Source organism: Piliocolobus tephrosceles, chromosome 11 (assembly GCF_002776525.5).
Source record: "Piliocolobus tephrosceles isolate RC106 chromosome 11, ASM277652v3, whole genome shotgun sequence".
NCBI lineage: Eukaryota > Metazoa > Chordata > Mammalia > Primates > Cercopithecidae > Piliocolobus > Piliocolobus tephrosceles.
In genome coordinates, this window is record NC_045444.1 from 45,533,903 (window position 1) to 45,553,920 (window position 20,018).

The 20,018-nt window shown below is 39.4% G+C and overlaps 2 protein-coding genes across 3 annotated transcripts in view; both read right to left on the minus strand.

Annotated features, from left to right (window-relative positions):
• The window catches only part of CD302 (CD302 molecule), a 25,368-nt gene extending 15,932 nt beyond the window's left edge, over window positions 1-9,436 (minus strand). The window contains exons 1-2 of the mRNA XM_031936415.1: window positions 9,308-9,436; window positions 473-631 (exon numbers count right to left, since the gene is read on the minus strand). Of these exons, the coding sequence (XP_031792275.1) occupies window positions 473-631; window positions 9,308-9,374 (226 nt within the window). The 5' untranslated portion in view covers window positions 9,375-9,436. The remainder of the gene's footprint in view (window positions 1-472; window positions 632-9,307) is intronic.
• A 2,830-nt stretch (window positions 9,437-12,266) lies between these two features.
• Window positions 12,267-20,018, minus strand: part of LY75 (lymphocyte antigen 75) — a 96,554-nt gene continuing 88,802 nt past the window's right edge. For both annotated transcript variants that reach the window (XM_023217376.3, XM_023217375.2), the window contains 4 exons: window positions 19,473-19,622; window positions 17,403-17,525; window positions 15,872-16,039; window positions 12,267-14,158 (listed from right to left, as the gene is read on the minus strand). In XM_023217376.3, coding sequence (XP_023073144.2) covers window positions 13,980-14,158; window positions 15,872-16,039; window positions 17,403-17,525; window positions 19,473-19,622 — 620 coding nt within the window. In that variant the 3' untranslated portion in view covers window positions 12,267-13,979. The remainder of the gene's footprint in view (window positions 14,159-15,871; window positions 16,040-17,402; window positions 17,526-19,472; window positions 19,623-20,018) is intronic.

Sequence of the window (20,018 nt, forward strand, 5' to 3'; positions counted from 1 at the left end):
TTTTTTTTTTACTACAGTCTTACTTCATGGTCCTATGTAATCTGACTTCAGCACTTTCCAGGAGAATAACTAAGTGATTAAGAACTCTAAGCCTAAAATCCAACAGACCTGGGTTAAAATCCTGGCTTTGTCAATTATTTCCCGTGTTACCTTGAACAAATAACTGAAGTTAATTTCATCTCTCAATAAAATGATGATAATACACTACTTGATAGGTTTGTTATGATAATTAAAGCCATATAAAGTATATGGTGTGCTTAAGCACAGTGCCTGGCAGAGGATATGCATGTTAAATAGACCCTGCTTTGGACCATATTGTCCAACAACTGTCTTCCAACTCCAGGATTAAATATATACCCAATTCCACTGCCTGTAGCTTGTGTGTTGTCAAATAAAAGTTGTACATTAAATCTCAGGACCCAGTTAAAAGTCAGATGTGACAAAATCAGTTTTTAAAGAAATTAATGAACACTGTTTACTAATTTGTGAAAAAACAAACAGAAAAGAATAAACCTTTTACCATGGTCAGTACACTGATTTCTGACATCCTCTATGCTTTCTACTTTGATGGCTTCTTGGAGAAAAATGTAGCAACTGTCTTGGAACTGAATCCAAGTAGATGAAGGACAGTCTATGTAGAAAAAAGAAGAACACTGTTAAATAACTTGAGAAAAAGAATTACATGAATTCCCAAAGATAAGGATATTAGATATTAAATTTTCACACACACACAAAGGCAATTTCCTTTGTTAAATCTTTATTAAAATAAGAAATCAACCAGTGTAAAAGGAATTTCTTTCTCTCCATTATACATACGGAAAAAGAGAAATGTGCCAACGATTCTCTTCTGACTTTATAGAGCAAAGACACAAGTTTTTAGGTTGTTTAGGAATTCAAGGCAACAAACTATCTAGAAGACAGCCAATCAGGATTACACACTTCTCTTTGAAGGTTATCTTTGCAGTATTTAACAATTTCAAAAGTCTTAAGACTTTTACAAGGCCCTGTTGTTCAAATTATACCTCCAAGAACAGAAGAGAAAAACAAGTTGCTAGCTTATAAATATTCACACAAGTTTTCATATTGCACAGGAAAACGAGACTAATGTTCTTATGAATGTCCTTAATTTAACACCTCATCAAAGTAGATTCTTTAAGGTAGTTCAATGAAATAGAACCATAACTCTTCCTCTACTGCTCTAAAGGGACATCTCCTTCACCTCTATCTTGGTCTCTTTTTGTTTATTATAAAGATGTGCATTTTTAAGCCTAGGCTCTAGAACCACTGTGACCCACCTAAATTTATTTTATATCCAAGTTTTTTTTCCTTCCAGCTGTTTTATAAGCACTTGAATTACACATATGACTACCTTGGGTTTAACTCTGGCAGGAATCTAGAACTCTTCTACAATGCTGGCTTAAAGATACCGTTGTTTTGCAACAAACACTTTGCTTTGGGAAAATGTTCATTATGAAACATTAAAACAATCTGGCTATAAAATTACATGATACCAACATTTACAAAGCAAAGAAGTCCAGAATAGAGTCAGGAATTGTAGAAGCCAGACAGCTTTGTAGGAGGAAGGTCTGAAAACAAGACACTTGGTTGAAAGTCTGTATATGGAGCAGGTAGATCCTTTCCCTGAGAAATAGCATTCAGCCATCTCAGGTTCATTACACATTTCTGCCACCTTCTTTGAAAATCTGGTCTTTATTCAGAGAAACTCTTACTCCTTCAAATCTACTTCCAGGAATTTAATCTAGATTTTCTAGTTGTTCTTAATGGGAGTGTTAGTCTTCTACTCCATGATAGTGAGATGCAAAATTCCATCTTTTATACTTTTCAACAAGTTATCAACAATTGGTCACCTATCTACCCATCATCCGTATCAGACATTTGCTGAGCAACTTCTGTGTGTCAGGTATAATGCTTAGAATGCAAGCAAAGGGTGTATGATAAAAAGCACAGTTACAGGTACCTAGTAAGGTCTCCATAAATATTCATTGAATGAGTGAACTAGGATGTAAAGGCAGATTTCTTCCCTCCTTCCCCTCTCTGCTGCCAGAGACATGACAGAGAGGACACAGCAGTCATTTCCAGAATAAAACTCAAACTGAAAGTCAAAAGGGCAGAGGCTCCAAATTACGAACTTTGATTACTCTTTCTCTTCTTTTTTCCCTCTTTTACTTTCTTCTGGTTCCTTTTATTGCTCTTTTTCTTTTACCTTATGGATTTTTAAAAAAGTGAAAAGGAAGCAGACTGCATTACCACACTGAATGACATCTGAAACGCTTTTATAAATCATTGGCAATTATTGAACCACAGGTTCAGAAATGCACTTTTGTATTATTTCTAGTCAAAACTACAGATACTGTTTTCTACTTATAACAAATAACTCAACAATATACAGAAATGAATTAATTTTTGAAATACCATTTATATAAAATAAAATATGTCTAATAAGTCCACAAAAATATAATCAACACCCAAGTCAAGCACTTATAGTTCTTTTTTTTTATCTTTTGCTCCTGGCATGCTGTGAAAACATGTAGTTCTTATACTGTATAAATTAAAACGATTCGAAGATATGATCTCTAAAACACTGATTAAGGTATATGCTTATTTCAGCAGCAGCTCGTGTCAATTCTCCATGAAGTGTCTCAGCCTTATCTTCCTCTAACCTATGACTCCTCTGAACATCTGTAGGACTTTTAAACTGCATTATGCATGAGAGGCCTTTTCTGGCAACAAGGACTAAAGACATGCTCAGGCTACAAGGTGATAGCTTTATTGTACAGATACGTGGCCAATAAGAAAACTGAGGATACTATCTCAACAGTCAAATAGGCTTAGTGTTCATATACTAGGCCCCATATTGGGCTGATGCCTAGCCTAGTCAGCTTTTGATTAAAGAAATTATCCTTATTCCAATTAGTTGTGGCTAGGATTTTGAAAATAATATGGCACAAATCATAAGAACTATGGGTAGTCATTCTTTGGAAAAGGAAATGTGTTACCCTCTGACAGCCTATACACGTTTACATAGCACTCATTAGATCCTGCTTTATATAGTGGCTATGTGATATGCATCCTGTTTTCCCAAATGATTTTTAACTCCACGACAGCAAAGACCATGTCTGAGATCTAATTGTACTCTCAGTAATAACTATCCTTCTGCCTTGAACATAACACTGGAAGGGATCCATAGAAGTGGGTCAATACAGGACTCTAGTTAAGCCCATTAGGTTGTGGAGAAAAGTCTGACTCTGACTACACAATCTTGGACATGTTATTTAACCTTACTGTGTCCTGGTTTCCTTATCTGTATAATGGGAATAACAGTACCTATGTGAGGGGGTTGCTGTTAAAAAATTGTGCTAGGTGCTTGGGATTCCACAGTGAACCAAAAGGAAAAAAATTCCTGTCCTCCTGGAAATTTATGTTCTAGTTGAGGCAGATATGCAAAAGGAAGACAAATATGTAAAATAATATGTTAGATGGTATATTGTGGTCTATTGCTATGTAAAAAATGAGCAGCTTAAAACAAGAAACACTTATTATACATAGTTTCTCTGGGTCAGGAATCCAGAAGCAGTTGCTTGTCTGGGTGATTCTGGCTTGGGGTCTCTATGAAGTTACAGTGAAGATGCTGGCTAGGGCTGCAGCCATCTAAACACTGAACTGGAGCTAGTAGGTCAGCTTCAAGAAGGCTCACTCATATGGGTGGTGAGCTGGTTCTGGCTGTGGGCAGGACACCACAGTTCCTCACCACGTGGACTTCTACACAGGGGTGCTTGAGGGTCCTTATGACATGGCAGGTAGCTTCTCCCAGAGTGAGTGATTCAAAGGAGGGCAAAGGTGGACATGCAATGCTTCATATAATCCAGCCTTGATTGTCACACTGTCTTATTTCCACACTATCCTATTGGTTATTGTATTAGGATCCTCCAGAGAAACAGAGAACCAGCTCTCTCTCTCTCGCTCTGTGTGTGTCTGTGTGTCTCTGAAAAGATAGGAGGGAAAAAGTCACATGGATATTTCACGCAAACGGAGTAGCAAACACAAAGCTACTGTGTTTGCACAGTATGGGAATGAGTATGATGATGATAATGATAACGAGCTACTCAAAGACCATTGATGAATAACTAAGTTAGTAATACAGAAATGGTCCTGAACTTAATGATGGACCACTTACGATTTTTTGACTTTACAAGTTTATTGGGATACAGCCCCATTCTAAGTCGAGGAGCATCTGCATGTGACAAGACAAAAAAAAAAAAAAACTTTTTTAACAGGATGTGTACAGAAAAAGAGAAAACAGACTGTTGACTCACTTCCCCAAAACTTTCAACTGTCTTCTCCTTAGGCTCATTTCAGCATTAGCAGTAACTCCAGTTAATTCAACATGGAACCCCTTTTCTCATGCTATAGATCAGACTGTGTGCCCCAGAAATAAGTTTTAAGCGCTACTCAAAAGATATATTTTTACTTTGAGAAGAACAGGGCTCAAACAGAGGCTGGACAACTCCTCTGAGGAGAGTTGTTGACGTTCATGCACCTCATGAGCAAAAGGCTAAACGAAGTCATCAACGCTAAGTATGTTTGCTATAGTCCTAATATAATTAAAAACCTGCCCACTAAGCTCTCTGAAAAGGGCCTTTCTATGACTCTTATTTCTTCACAGCAGTCCTGAATGATAGGTTGTTATTAATAATGCACTTAAATGACTCTTAGGGATTTTATAATTTTATAATTCTTTAATATGTATAGAAATTTAGGAGCCTCATGAATATTTTAGAAGTTGTACTTAGCACAACTCCAAAAGTTTCTATATAGATCCTCTGCCTAAAATTATCATGTGCTAATAGAAGATAGTATCATATCCACAGGAATACTTTGCATTACCAGTCAAATCTAATAGAACTGTCTGTTCCTTTATAAGTTCTCTGTCTCTTTTTTTTTTTTTTTTTTAAAAAACGAAAAAAAAACAGGCACAGCATGAGGCAGTGATTCTTGGGACATACTTGTTCTAAACGTTAATGAAGGAAAAGGCAAAGACTTCTTTTTTGTTTTCATTGTCAATAGTAAGACCTTTGCTCCTCTCCCATTAAGATATGAGTTGTAGTCACATAACTTCTGCAAGGGCAACTGTGGCAGAGACAGATGAAGAAGAGGGGCTATTTATTACATTTATAATGTATGGAGGAGGGAGTGGCTGTCCCAAGTCCCTGACTAATCCAGAGATTCTGTGGCTGTACTCTGAGCTACAAGATCTCTCTGAATCCCAAGGAAACCGAGGCACTCTGACACCCCATCCCCTCTCCGTAACACTCTTCCCAATCTAGCTTTCAAGATATGCATCTCCATATTCTCCCATAACTTCCCTCTTCAGAAGGGCTATGAATAATATTTTTTCATAGAAGGGGTGTGCCATTGTTAATCTGTACCTTTCTCTCTGGGCATCACTGGTCTATTTTTTTAAAGATTCGGTCTCAAGATTTGCCCTCAAAATCTAAAAGAGGCCAGGCGTTGCAGTTCACACCTGTAATCCCAGAGCTTTGGAAGGCTGAGGTAGGAGGATCACTTGAGCTCAGGAGTTCGGGACTAGTCTGGGCAACAAAGTGAGACCCCACCTCTACAAAAAAAAAAAAAAAAAAAAAATTAGCAGGGCATGGTGGCATGCACCTGTAGTCCCAGCTACTCAGGGGGCTGAGGTGGGAGGATCACTTGAGCCCAGGAGGTCAAGGCTGTAGTGAGCCATGACTGCACTACTGCATTCTAGCCTGGGTGACCGAGTGAGACCCTGTCTCAAAAAAATAAAAACAAACAAAAAAAAATTAACCCACAAAAGGAATGAAATACTTGATATGCACAATAAAAATTATGGAAAGTAACCTTGCTGCAAAACTAGTTTTCGACACATAAGCAAATTGTTACAAGATTCTCAACAGTAAAATAAGTCCTGAAATAATACCTAATTGTAATTTCACTTTTTCATTGGAAGAAAAATAAACATGAACATTGCAAAATTTATTTTAAAATCCTCTAATATTTAATCTGAGATAATTTCCCCTGAAACATAATTGTGTCATACACAAGAGTCAGAAAAGGTGGCATCAGGCCAGGCACGGTGGCTCACCCCTGTAATCCCAGCACTTTGGGAGGCTGAAGTGGGCAGATCACGAGGTCAGGAGTTTGAGACCAACCTGGCCAACATGGTGAAACCCCATCTCTACTAAAAATACAAAAATTAGCCAGGCGTTGTGGCACATGCCTGTAATCCCAGCTACTCGGGAGGCGGAGGCAGGAGAATTGCTTGAACCCAGGAGGTAGTGGTTGCAGTGAGCCGAGATTGTACTACTGCACTCCAGCCTGGGTGACAGAGTGAGATTCCATCTCGGGAAAAAAAAGAAAGAAAGAAAGAAAGAAAAGGTGGCATCAGTAGATTAAGGTGATTTAAGGCTTTGAATTCAATCTATGAAATGAGTGCACAGCAGAGGTAACAGAATTTGAAAAAAATTGCAATCCACTTATCCCACCTACTTTTTAAATAACTCACCTAAGTTTTTCATCCTTTTATTATAACTTAGAATAAAGTGCAGAGACACAAATCGAACAAAACAAAAATCCACAAGATGGCAAAATCTCTGTTATTATGGAGCTTCCCTCTGGTAAGAGAAGCAACCAGCAAGACAGATGAATAAACACGATGCATTCAGAAAGGCTTGGAAAAGATAAAACATGGAGATGTGATGGAGAATGTGGGTGTTCAGGGAGGCTTTGGAGAAGGTGACATGTGAACAGAGATCTGAATGGTGGAGGTAGGGGCAGCCATGCCAAGGACTGCAGGAAGGTGGTGTGCACAGAAGGACCAGAGGTGTTGGAGTACCCAGATACTGTTTACTCCATGGATACACAGAGTGAATGACAGGAAGGGTGGTAAGAGATGACATCAGGGAAGAAGGCAGAGGCACCTCATCTAAGGCTTGTAGGACATGGCAATTCAAAATCCCGAGATTCTGATCCACATGATGATCATGGAATGAGGGACTTACTCAGAACATGCTTGTTCACTTATCTCATGCCAGGCATAGGAAACCACTGACCAATAAACACATACTGATCATCTATTACGTGCTTAAGCACCCTTACGGAAAAACTTTTTAAAGGGATGCCATAGATTTTCACTCAGGAATTTAAAGAATGTTTTGTCCACTGTGATTTTCAAAATAATAGCAAAGAACAACATAAGATCACTTCACTAATAACCTCCAGAATGACAGAAAATAACAATGATTTCCATTTAATATCACATTTATATGCAATACCCATATTTATTATGCAACATCATAAGAGCTTTTCTATTAAGATCTTGGTATTCAGCAACAAACTCTTTCTTGACTTAGTTCTAAGCCAAATATGACCCCTGATCTTGCTTGGATGGGAGATTTGTAAAGTATTATGAAAAACACACTTAGTTTTTCAGCCCTAAAACATTAGCATATATATGAATGTGCTCAGTAACCATAAACATCCAATACACATAAGGTGGTATTCATATGTTTTCTGGTTGCAACAATTACCCTTCATTTTGTATGAAGATAATAAAGGGAAGGAAACCAAGATGAACCACACCTGTAACAGGGACTAGACGTGGAGTTTCCACTTAATGCTCCCAACAGCCCCATGAGGTAAGTATTATCTCTCTTTTACTGAAGTGCAGATAAGTTGGTTAACTAGCTAGGTCAAAGCTCACACTCATTTCTAAATTAATCCTTAAAGCTTCCTGACTGAGAGGAGCTGATTAATTAACAACATTAATTTATTCATCATGCACTTTTCTAAAGCTCTTGAAAAGCCTATTGATCCACACTGGACTTATCAAAGGAAATGCACAAAAATTTCCAAAGGGAAATGTGCCTTCTATTGCTGGTCAAAACAGCTTCACTGAAGAAGAGACATACCAAAATCTAGAAACTCATTTTCTTTAAAAGTCTGACAAGAAAGAAAAATCTGACAAGAAAATTCGACTAGCCTAAAGTACAAATGCACAGCCTCGCAGAGGGTGGTTTACATGAGAGTTGAGATGTTACTGGCTTGCAAAATGAGGGTGTGCAGAAGAAGGGTTCAGAGACAGCCCAGCTTTGTCTTAGACAAAATTAATGTTCCCAGTCTGAACAGTGTGAACATGGGCACATCTTGTTTCTGCCCCTTTGACAGGCAGCAAGTGGCATAACCAGTCATAAATGCTGGTCCACAAAAGCTTTCAAGAAAGGAACCTTGGGTTTGTATGCAAGTTCTGAGCTGCTGCTGCCTCCAGCACTGAGGTCCACTGAAATATTCCTGTCAGCAGACTTCGAGCAGGCACTTATTATAAAAAGGCAGTGAAATTCGGGGCCGGGGTTGGGGGGAATCTCTTGCATTTTATTTAAATCTCTTGCACTTTATTTAAGCCCACACAAGTACTAATTTAGTTCTTGTTTATTTTGCTCTTTAATTCCTGGAATTGTTCAGTCAGTGGTGTTTTTGGAAGTCTCTCTTCTCCAGTCTCCCCATCCACATATTTTTGACATGCATGTATGGAAATTAAAAAAAAAAAAAAAAACCACAGTCAATAGAATTGTGCATTTTCCTCACAAGTCATTTTGTAAGTGAGTGGTCACGTGTGTGATTTTTCAGATGTCACTTGCACAACAGCAGACTAGAACTTTAAAACCCCTTGATTTCAGTGAAATCCAAGCCTGGCCTGTTCCCGTTCCTCTTCCATCCAGGGGTTATTTGGCTGAACTGTTTTCCTGTTTCAACTTGAACACCAACCAACTAGACAAACAGCGCTGCTTGCAAAAGAGGGCCTGCTTCCTCCGGCCCCCACCCCCATCCCAGCAACCCTACCCCGGCCGCGCACCAGCTGGGGAAATCGCCGCCAATGTCCCCGCTTCTCATTTCAGCCTGAAATGGCCCTGAAACGGCGCCCCTCGTGCAACTCCAAGTCCCTCAGCTCTCCGGCCAATCGGCCTAATTTGGGGGTTCCCTCCCCGCAGAGCGGGATCTGCGCTGAGGATGTGGACTCCAAGGAAGACAGGGCCCTCCCGTATTCTCGGCCACCTCCCCTCCCCGAGGGCAGGCGGGTGAGAGGTGACCCGGAGCCAGGAGCCACGGTGGATGGTCGTGCAGGGAAGGGCGGGATGCCCGGCCAGGCGCTGCGTCTGCGGGCCGCCCTTGGGTGCGCGAGGACGAAGAGTGTGCGTTGGGAAGGGGGTGAAGGCGGTCGCGCGCGGTCCCGGCGAGGGACGGCTTACGGGCTTACCCGCGACGGCAGCAGCGGCGAGCCCCAGCAGCGGCAGCAGGAGCGCGGGCGGCGCGGCCAGGGGCATGACGGCGGGTGCCGGGGGGCGTCAGCGGTGGCGCGGCGGGAGCGGGGCGGAGCGGGCGGGGCGGGGCGGGGCGAGGCGGGAGCGGGGGCGGTGCTTCTCGGGTGCGGTTCAATGCCCGCCGGGCGGAGCGTGAACGGCACTGGGGGCTCCCACTAGGAGGACCTGTGTGCTCCGTCCCGCAGGAGCGGCTGGCGCGCGGCCTTCTGGAGCTTCTAATTTTTGTTTTTTAAACTTCTAATTTGAACTGAAATAACTTAGGACTTTCGAAAATATTGCAAAAACAGCACAAGAGATTTCCGTAACCCTTCAGCCAGCTTCTCTAAATATTAACATCTTATATAACGCCAGTGCAGTGATCAAACACGGGACACTCGCACTGGGATAATGCGATTAGCTAATCTACAGCATTTACCGCATCTCATTAATTCCCCTCTAAGGGTCGTCTTTTGTTCTGGGATTCAATCCAGGATCATACATTGCATTGAGATGTCGTGTCTCCTTAGTCTCCCTTTAATCTAGGACAGTTCTCTGTCATTCTTTTTCTTTCACGATCAAACCACATTTAAAAAGTACTGGCCAGTCGTTTTGTAGAATGTCCCTCAGTTTCATTTTGTCTGACGTTTCCTCCTGATTGGATTCAGGTTGCGCTTTTTTGGCAAGAGTACCCCAGAAGTGATGTACCTGCTCGAGAAGGACAAGATGTCGATGGCTCATCACTGATGTTAACTTGGATCACTTGGTTAAGGTGGCGTTTGCCAGCCTTCTCCTTTGGAGAAGAAAGTCTCCGCTTTCTTCTTCATGCTTTTTTTTTGGAGACGGAGTCTCACTCTGTCACCCAGGCTGGAGCGCAGTGGCACTATCTCAGCTCACCTCAACCTCCACTTCCTGGGTTCAAGCAATTCTCCTGCCTCAGCCTCCCGACTAGCTAGGATTACAGGCATACGTCACCACACCTGGCTAAGTTTTTGTATTTTTAGTAGAGATGGGGCTTCACCATGTTGGCCAGGCTGGTCTTGAACTCCTGACCTCAAGTGATCTGCCCGCCTTGGTATCCCAAAGTGCTGGGATTACAGGCATAAGCCACCTCGCCTGGCCCATGCTCTCTTTTTCCTCAACTTTACTGAAGTCAACTGAGGATAGGTGGAGGAAATCAGTCAGTTCTCCCGATGGCTGTCACTATAAACAATATGGCTTTTAATTTCATCTGGGCCCTCTATTCCTCTTCTGCAATCCTTGTATTTGATTTTACCTTAGTCAGTGTCCTCTCCTATTTTTCTCATTGAGTATTTCAAATTTATTACTCTTTTCAAGCTAAGATCCCAGGCTGGGTGTGGTGGCTCATGCTTGTAATCCCAACATTTTGGGAGGCTGAAATGGGAGGATCACTTGAGCCCAGGAATTTGAGAGCAGCCTAGGAAACATTGAAATCACCTGTCCCTAGGGAAAAAAAAAAAAATTAATGTTGGAGGTCGAGACTGCAGTGAGCTAGAGTTGCACCACTGCACTCCAGCCTGGGCAACTGAGCCAGACCCTGTCTCTAAAAAATTTTTAAACTTTTTAAAAGACCCCATCTGCTACAGATCTTTCTCAGCAGACCTTGCCTTCTAGTACACAAGAAAATGGGAGACCATTACATACAGACAAACACCTTCAAATGCTTATCTGCAGTTTTTCTCTTGTGGCCTCAGAGAAGAAGGCATGCTTCCCTAGCCCACACAAACCAGTTCCTCTTGCTGCTTAGGACTGCCCCTCTCATTTTATCTTCTCTAAGATCTTCCATTAATGATTCCCTCTCCCCACTGCATCATCAGCTGCTTTCTGTCCATTATTTTTGTTTTTCCTCTCAGCTTCTAAACTTGTGAACCTCTTTCTTTCCCCTTTAGAAAAAAACCCTTCTTCAACCCTTCTTTCCCCTCTGGCCCAGTCCCTTTCCTTTCTGTCTCCATCATACTTCTTGAAATCTCATGTTCCTCATCTCCTAATTTCCCTTTCAATTTTTTTTTTTTTTTTTTTTTTGACAGAGTGTTGCTGTGTCACCCAGGCTGGAGTGCAATTGTACGATCTCAGCTCATTGCAGCCTCTGCCTCCTGGGTTCAAGCGATTCTCCTGCCTCAGCTTCCCAAGCAGCTGGGATTACAAGCATGCGCCACCACACCTGGCTAATGTTTTTTTGTATTTTTAGCAGAGACGGGGTTTCACCATGTTGGTCGGGCTGGTCTAGAACTCCTGACCTCAAGCGATCCACCCACCTCGGCCTTCCAAAGTGCTGGGATTGCAGGCGTGAGGTGCCACACCTGGCCTTCCCTTTCACTTTTAAACTCACTTCCATCTGGATTCTGGCTTCACCACTTTGCTACATTTCCATTGGCTAAGATGGCCATTGGTTTCCTAATTCCTAGAATCCAATTTTATCTGACTTTGCCTCTCCAGTATTCAGCAATTGGATCAATATCGACTTGTTTTTCAAAACAGGGTCTTGCTCTGTCACCCAGACTGGAGTTCAGTGGCACGTTCATAGCTCACTGTAGCCTCAAACTCCTGGGCTCACGGGATCCTCCTGCCTTGACTTCTTGAGTAGCTGGCAGTACACATGGGTGCCACCACAGCTGGCTAATTATTTTTTGTAGAAATGGGGTCTTGCTTTGTTGCCCATGCTGAACTTGAATTTCTGGGCTCAAATGATCCCCCTGCCTTGGCCTCCCAAAGTGTCAAGAGGGATTACAGGTGTGAGCCACTACCCCCAGCCTATTTATTCTCTAAAAAACGCACACCAAATCTCTTAGCAAATGCCTGGCTTCACAATTGGTGGTCAGTTTATTTCTTGTACTATATGCCTAACATAAAAAAACCCAATCTAGAGATTGCTTTTTTCAATAAGGATCAACTCCAGCATTTTTACTTTTACTTAAAAGATAAAACAACTTTATTATGACATCACCATTATATACAGCTGTGCTTTTCACATCAATTTGGCTTAGTTCTTGGAGGAAAGTCTTAATGACTAAAATTGTAGACAGATCATAGGACAAGAGAACTAGTCTAACAGTCTAACAAATTCAATAAGAAATCAGGACAAGTGTAGACTATATAAAAACTGTCTTAGAAAATTATTTACAACTTTATCATAGTGTGAATACTCTAAATGTAAAATAAATCTATGGATTTTATACAAAAATACTCTAAAGTACAAATGTAAGTTAAATGCTGAATAAAACATTCACCTTTTCCAGTGGATGCTATTACTAAGAATGTAATCTAGGTGTCAAAACTTAAAGTGATAACCACAAAGCAATGTTTTCTTAATCACTCACAATTTTAAATCTGTTAGTAGTCATCACAAGGTTTAGAGTTCCACTGAAAAAGTCTCATTTTTACAAATGCAACTCACACACTTTCCTTCATGGACCCTTTCTCTGTTTAACACGTGTAAAAAAAGTAAAACAAAATTCTTAGTCCAAAGTTGACATACTATGTGAAGTACATAAATTGCAAAATTATCAATCTTAAATACCTAGTTGATTCTCTTTACAAAAGAAACAGTCATGTAATACATCAGAAAATACAAAGCACAGTGCTACAGGGTACCTACTCAATCTAAAAATAATGTTCCCACACTTCAGAAAATGTTAAGTACTAAATCTTTAAAAGTCGTTGTTTTATGAACAATTATAAACAGAAAAAAACTCTTCATATTTACATAATATTGGTATGAAATAACTTTGGAATAATTTAAGAAGCATTTTGCCAAGAGGAATCATTTTGCTGTATAAAAAGTAAGCAGAAGCCAGGCGCGGTGGCTCATGCCTGTAATCCCAGCACTTTGGGAGGCCAAGGCAGGAGGATCACCTGAGGTCAGGAGTTCGAGACCAGCCTGGCCAGCATGGTGAAACCCTCTCTCTACTAAAAATACAAAAATTAGCCAGGCATGGTGGTGGGCGCCTGTAATCCCAGCTACTCAGGAGGCAGAGGCAGGAGAATCGCTTGAACCTGGGAGGCGGAGATTTACAGTGAGCCAGGATCGCGCCATTGTATTCCAGCCTGGGTGACAGAGAGAGATCACTCTCAAAAAAATAAAAATTAAAATTAAAATTAAGAAGTAAGCATGTCTTATTGTTTATTTTTCCCTATTGCTAAAAATGACTATTTTGAAACAATGTTGATAGAGTTTACAGTTCAATATTTACTTTGAGGTACTAATTTTGCACTTGGCCAGATGCTCTTAAAAATTAAAAAGTAGACATGTCACCTAGTAATATGCCTATTTTAATTTTCTAAGAAGTTTTGTAAAAAAATTCTATTAAAATAGACATATCCTAGTTACCAATCACATTCATATAGAGAAAATGCACATTAAACATATTACTGTACAAACAATTTGGACTTCAGTTCCAGCTTTGGAGTCCTCTCCATTCTATTAATTAGGGTGATAAACATGGCATTTAGCAGGCTATTAACTATGGATACCAGCACATGCCTAAGATCTAAACAACTGAAAAAGTACTTAAGAGTTCTACTTTGAAGCTGAGTAAATACTGACACTGGGACATTTTAAGTGACTAATTTTTCATAACATATTAGTGCAAATTAGAAAACTTTGAGAAGAATTTAGTCATGGAAAGAAGGAAGCATAATCTCATCTTCATTCACTCCTTGTGCATATCGAACTGCTGAGAAGCCCGCCGGGTGCAAACGGTGCCTTTGGAAGACGAACCAAATCAGTACGACCATGAGAACTAAGATACTTAGTGTGGCAACTGTGATAGCTATTGATGTGTAATCAGGGCCTGGAATAGGAAAAGGTTTGATGTTGGAGGAGAGAATACAAAAGTGATCATTATTGATTTTATACATTATGGGTTGTGTCACACACGTAAACCTGTAAGCTGGGTACAGACATAATAAATCTGATTGTTTCATAGCACTAACATAGAATTCAAACTCATCATCAGATCAAAAGAAACACTTGAGTGATTTCTTGTCAAATGTAAGTGTTTTCCTTTTCATTCAAATCCTCTTCATTGTGATAGAAATTTTCTTCCAAAGACATTAATGTGCTGTGATTATTCTCACATTCCCTTCCTAACACCAATTTGGGAATATCACCACCTGTATATTATCCTACTTTGATAGCAAATCGCTAAAAGCTATAAATTTTTGTGATTGACTTACCTGGGGCCAAATAAAGTATTATTTGCTTCAAAATGATTTAAGCCTCTCAAATGAGTTCATTTAGTGCAGCTGCTGTTCCAAGACCCTTATCTGCATGCTGCCTAGATGGATTCGCTCTGTTACATGACTTTACATACAATTGCTATGCACATTACACATCTCATCCCTCTATGGATAACTAAAAATGGCCAACATAGAACTTTTGATTTACAACAACCTAACTCTGCTCCCACCCAACCCCCAAATCTTCCAGTTGCTTTCCATTCCACTCAGAATAAAACCAGAACTCAAGCCTTGCTTCCAAAGCTCTGTATGTCTAGCACCCACCTGTCAGTTCTTTCCTGAGTGCTCAGCAAACTCGTTTTGCCCTAGGCTCTTTGCTCCAACTGGTACCTCTGTCTGTTATGCCCTTTCCCTTGATGTTTGCTTGGCTTGATTTTTTAGATCTTAGCTTCAATGTCTCCTGCTTCTAGGCGTCTTCCCTGGTATCCTAGAATAGCTATCCACCTAGTCTCCATCACATAGAGTTTATAACAATTTGATATTTTCCTCTCTTTAAAAAATTGACTTCTTTACTTATCTTTCTTCTCCAGATTGTAATTTCTGTGAGAACAGGTACCTTATCTGTCTTGTTCTCAGGTGCATCCCAGTGTGCAAAACAGGGCATGGCACATAGTAGACACTCTGTTTACTGACTCAATGTGTGTATACATGGATACTGATTACCTAGAATTGATGTTTTATCTTTAATATTTACATACCAGAAGCGAAATTTTTATGCAAGATCTTTAAAAATGTTACTGTGAAAAATTTGGAGCTCTTTCTCCAGAAATTAAGTTAATATAATATTTTAATGGTAATTTTATGTATTAATTCATAATGAAATGTAAGTTCAAATTATGATTTTTATAGATACCCTGAATGTTTTCAATAACTAAATCCAGTTTTGCGTTGTTTTAAAATTAACCATGAGTTTTATAGGATTAGGAAGAAAGGAAGCAAATTAACTGCAGAAATAGACCTTTAAGCTTTTATATAATCAAACTATAGAATAAAATACATCTCAAGAACATTTTAAAAGAAATTACTTCCCTAATACCCTGGCAACTTCTCTTTTTCTTAGGAAATAATTATATGAAATGTAGACTGGAGTATTAGTCATCTTGTGCATTTATTGTCCCTTGTAATCTATTTTTCAGGGGGAAATCTCTGTGACTTAATCAAGATATTTGGATATACTTTAAGGACTAAATACTTCAAGACCAAGTACAGAATTTTGTACATAATTGGATTGCAAAAAGTTTCCTAAGGACAAGTTCCATACTTACCCAGAGGCATTTTGCAGACAACTCTTCCAAAGCCATGTTCACATTCAACATTTTTCCAAGTTTCATTTGAAGCTATCAACATGCTACATTTTCCAATACCACTCTTACTTTTATTTTCCCATTTGACAAATGTCACTTCTGATCCATCTAACCAACTCCAAGACTGGTCTGAAGAAAGAAATTAAATATAACTATGTTTACTAGCACTAAACTAGTAAGTTACAAGCATGGGGTTCATGTAACTCATCAGAACCGTGCTGTCCAATATGATAGCTACTTGTTAAAATAAAATGCATTAAAAAGGAAAAAAAAATCAGTCCTTCAGTTGCACTACTCACATTTCAAGTGCTCAAGAGCCACATGTGACCAGTGACTACTATATTGGATGGTGCAGATATAGAACATTTCTGTCTTTGTAGAAAGTTCTATTGGACAACACAGATAGAGAATGTGGTGTTTCGATTAAAGTGCAGAATACTTGCACATTTATTTTGTGAGGGAGAGATTTCTAAGGACCCATATACTTCCCCTAGTCTAATTTTAAAAAGTCATATCATTAAAGACATGCTGGTGGAAGACGAAGGGTGCAGGAACCTCCATCCCCACCCTTCTCCCACACCACCACCAGGACTCCATCTTTGTTTTCCAGCTGAAGTGGCACCACCTTGTGGTGACAGTGTAAACATGATTTAGGATTCATTTGGACAACTTGGAATCCTTGTATTTTTTGACAAGTACTTAACATTTTAGAATTCACATTTTAATAATTTAAAATTCAACTTTGCATAAAATGTGAAAAAACTTTCTCTTCTGTCATATTTGTACTCAATTTATTTCTACCAATTCCAAGTTCACCCAACCCCTATTTACATAATATTGGTATGAAATAACTTTGGAATAATATAAGAAGCATTTATCTATATCTACTATTTCTTATTAAAAAATCCTTCCACAAATTTTCTTTGAATCAATTATCTGCAATTTTATAGGCTGGCGTGAAAGTAATGGGAAAAACTGCAATTACTTTTGCATCAACCTAACACTAAGCCAGTTTTTAAAGATTACTATTAAGATTTAATTTTAACCAAAGGTAAAAAATATTCTTAGAGAGAAGGGAATAACAAGAAGATAACTGTCTGAACAACAAAGTTATAAGTTGCAAATCCACGCGGTGACAGACACTAGAACTCTAAGAGAAGGCAGGCATGGGTTCCTTGTGGGGACACAGACATTGCTGTAGAGAAGAAATATATCCTGATGTTGATCCAAGGATCCCAGAAATAAGCCTCTAGAACGATTCCACTTTATTAAACATGATTTTCTGTGTCATTAGTGGTTTCCATCACTGCTAAGTTAACTCATGGATTCATTCAAAATTTATAACCGTCCAGAACAGCCAGCGACCTAGTTTATTTATCCATAAGAGGCATCTGAATTCGCCATCACTTAACATTCTTTAGCAAGGATGACTTGTTATTTAGGATGAGTTAGAACTCTCTTTGCACACTACACATACAATTACTTCACTTACCAACAGAATGTTGAGATAATCCAAGCCAAACTCTCATGGTAATATTATTATTTTCCCTCATCAGTCTGCTCACAAATTTATTCTCATCTTCATCTTTTATGGAAACGATAGTTGCAGAGTGATCTGTTGAAGGAAAACAAATTCTCAATTAGCTTTATGGAAACTAGAGAAGTAGTTTATTCTCAACTAGCCATTTGAAAAATATATATTATTAACAAGATCATTGATAAATTCAAGCCTTACACAGAGACAGTTTTTAAAAACTGGTATTTAGGTCAAAATTTTATAAGTACTTCCAGAAAAATCACTTCCAAACATGTATAAATAAATTTTGTGCTTCTTCAAACTATTTATCTGCCAATATTTTTTTGGCCCTGGAATTGCCTATCCACGAGCCCTCTCTCACTGTTCAGATGAGAAAAGAAAAAGAGTTATATAACCTCCCAATGTCACTTAGCTACGATATGTGGGAGCTGGGATTTGAACCCAGACCCTCATGCCTCCAAGTCTGAAGTGCTTAACCTACATATTATTTTTACAGTAAACCACTCTGTTTTCTCCTTTAGGATAAAAAGGTTTCTGACTTTCAAAACATACATATAGCTTACAACAGTTCCCATCGTGTGTATACAGGTATAACACCCAATGGTTCTCACACAAAAGTTCCCAGTAATTAGAAGATTTTTCAACCAGTCAAGTGTCTCCACAAATGGTTATCAGAATAAATTAGACAAATTAGCCACCCATCTACCTGGCTAATTTGCTACCCAAGGAAGCAGGTAAACAAATTTTGGTCTTTGAAATACTCTAGGTAGTTTCCCTAGAAGTCATTTTACAGTTTGACTATGGATCAAATTTGTCATGGGAAAGAGCCGATCATTGCTACTCTTTCTAAAATAGCTAAATCTGAAGGCAAAAAGCCCCGTCCTTTGTTGTGGTCAGAGGATGTGGCCAATCCTATTGCAGAATGGATGGCCAACCATACTACTTTGATTTGTTACCCTGGGGAGGCTAAGCTTATGTATTAATAACTAAGCAGTGGAACAACTACAATATTTATTTACTACTTAGCTAACTTTACAAAAATTTTACCTCTTAATTCCTTTTTCTAAGCATGTCTAGCTATAGGTAAAACCATTTCAATTCATTTGTCAGTAGTTTTGCTTAGCAGTTCACTTAGCCACTTTTATTTTATTATTTTAAATTTATTATTATTTTTTTATTTATTTTATTTATTATTTTTTTGAGATGGAGTCTTGCTCTGTCACCCAAGCTGGAGTGCAGTGGCGTAGTCTTGACTCACTGTAACCTCCGCCTCCCTGGTTCATGCGAGTCTCCTGCCTCAGCCTCCCGAGTAGCTGGGATTACAGGTGCACACCACCACACCCAGCTAATTTTTGTATTTTTAGTAGAGACAAGGGTTCTCCATGTTGGTCATGCTGGTCTTGAATGGCTAACCTCATGATCCTCCCACCTCGGCCTCCCAAAGTGCTGGGATTATAGGCGTGAGCCATCACGCCCAGCCACCACTTTAAAATTCTACTTCTTCCCACTTACTAGTTTCCATGTACTTATTATTAACATTGATAATTTTTTTTTTGAGATGGGGTCTTGCTCTGTCACTCAGGCTGGAGTGTAGTGGCGCCATCTCAGCTAGCTGCAACCTCCACCTCCTGGGTGCAAGTGATTCTCCTGCCTCAGCCTCCCAAGTAGCTGGGACTACAGGTGTGTGCGATCACACCCAGCTACTTTTTGTATTTTTAGTAGAGAGGGTTTCACCACGTTGTTAGGATGGTCTCAATCTCTTGACCTCGTGACCCGCCCGCCTTGGCCTCCCAAAGTGCTGGGATTACAGGCATTTTTAATGGCTATTCCAATATTTCATTGAGTTCCTATGTCATAAAATACTTAACCATTTCTCTACCACTGGGCAATTAGTTTATAGTGCTATTAGAAATGGAAAGTGCTTTAAAAATATTTTCAAAAATATAACATTGCTTCAAATTATATCCTTGACAAACATTTCCAAAAATTATTGAGTCATAAGAAAATCAACAAATTTTAACTCACCATGTTTGGAACACAATTTTTTGGCCTCTGAAAAGCTGTGCAATGCCTGATCAGACGTGTAACAGTGACCCTTGTACTGGATCCACCGTGACCCATTCTCTTTTACTGCTGGACATCTTGATGAATATGTAAGATGGGACAGCTTTTTAGCTATAAAAATGTCAGACACAGTCATAACAATGCATGGAAAAAACAGACTAATTCAATGTCTAATTCAAAATCTAATTCAATGTCCCTGATTGGAACTGTTGCTTTTGTGGTTAAGACGCATTTAATTCATACCAGAGAAAGCCACAGCCCACACTCTATAAATACATATTTTATTTTTTATTTATTTATTTATTTTTTTGAGATGGAGTCTCGCTCTGTCGCCAGGCTGGAGTGTAGTGGCACAATCTCGGCTCACTGCAACCTCCGCCTCCCAGGTTCAAGTGATTCTCCTGCCTCAGCTTCCCGAGTAGCTGGGACTACAGGCATATGCCACCATGCCCAGCTAATTTATATATATATATATATATATATATATATATTTTTTTTTTTTTTTTT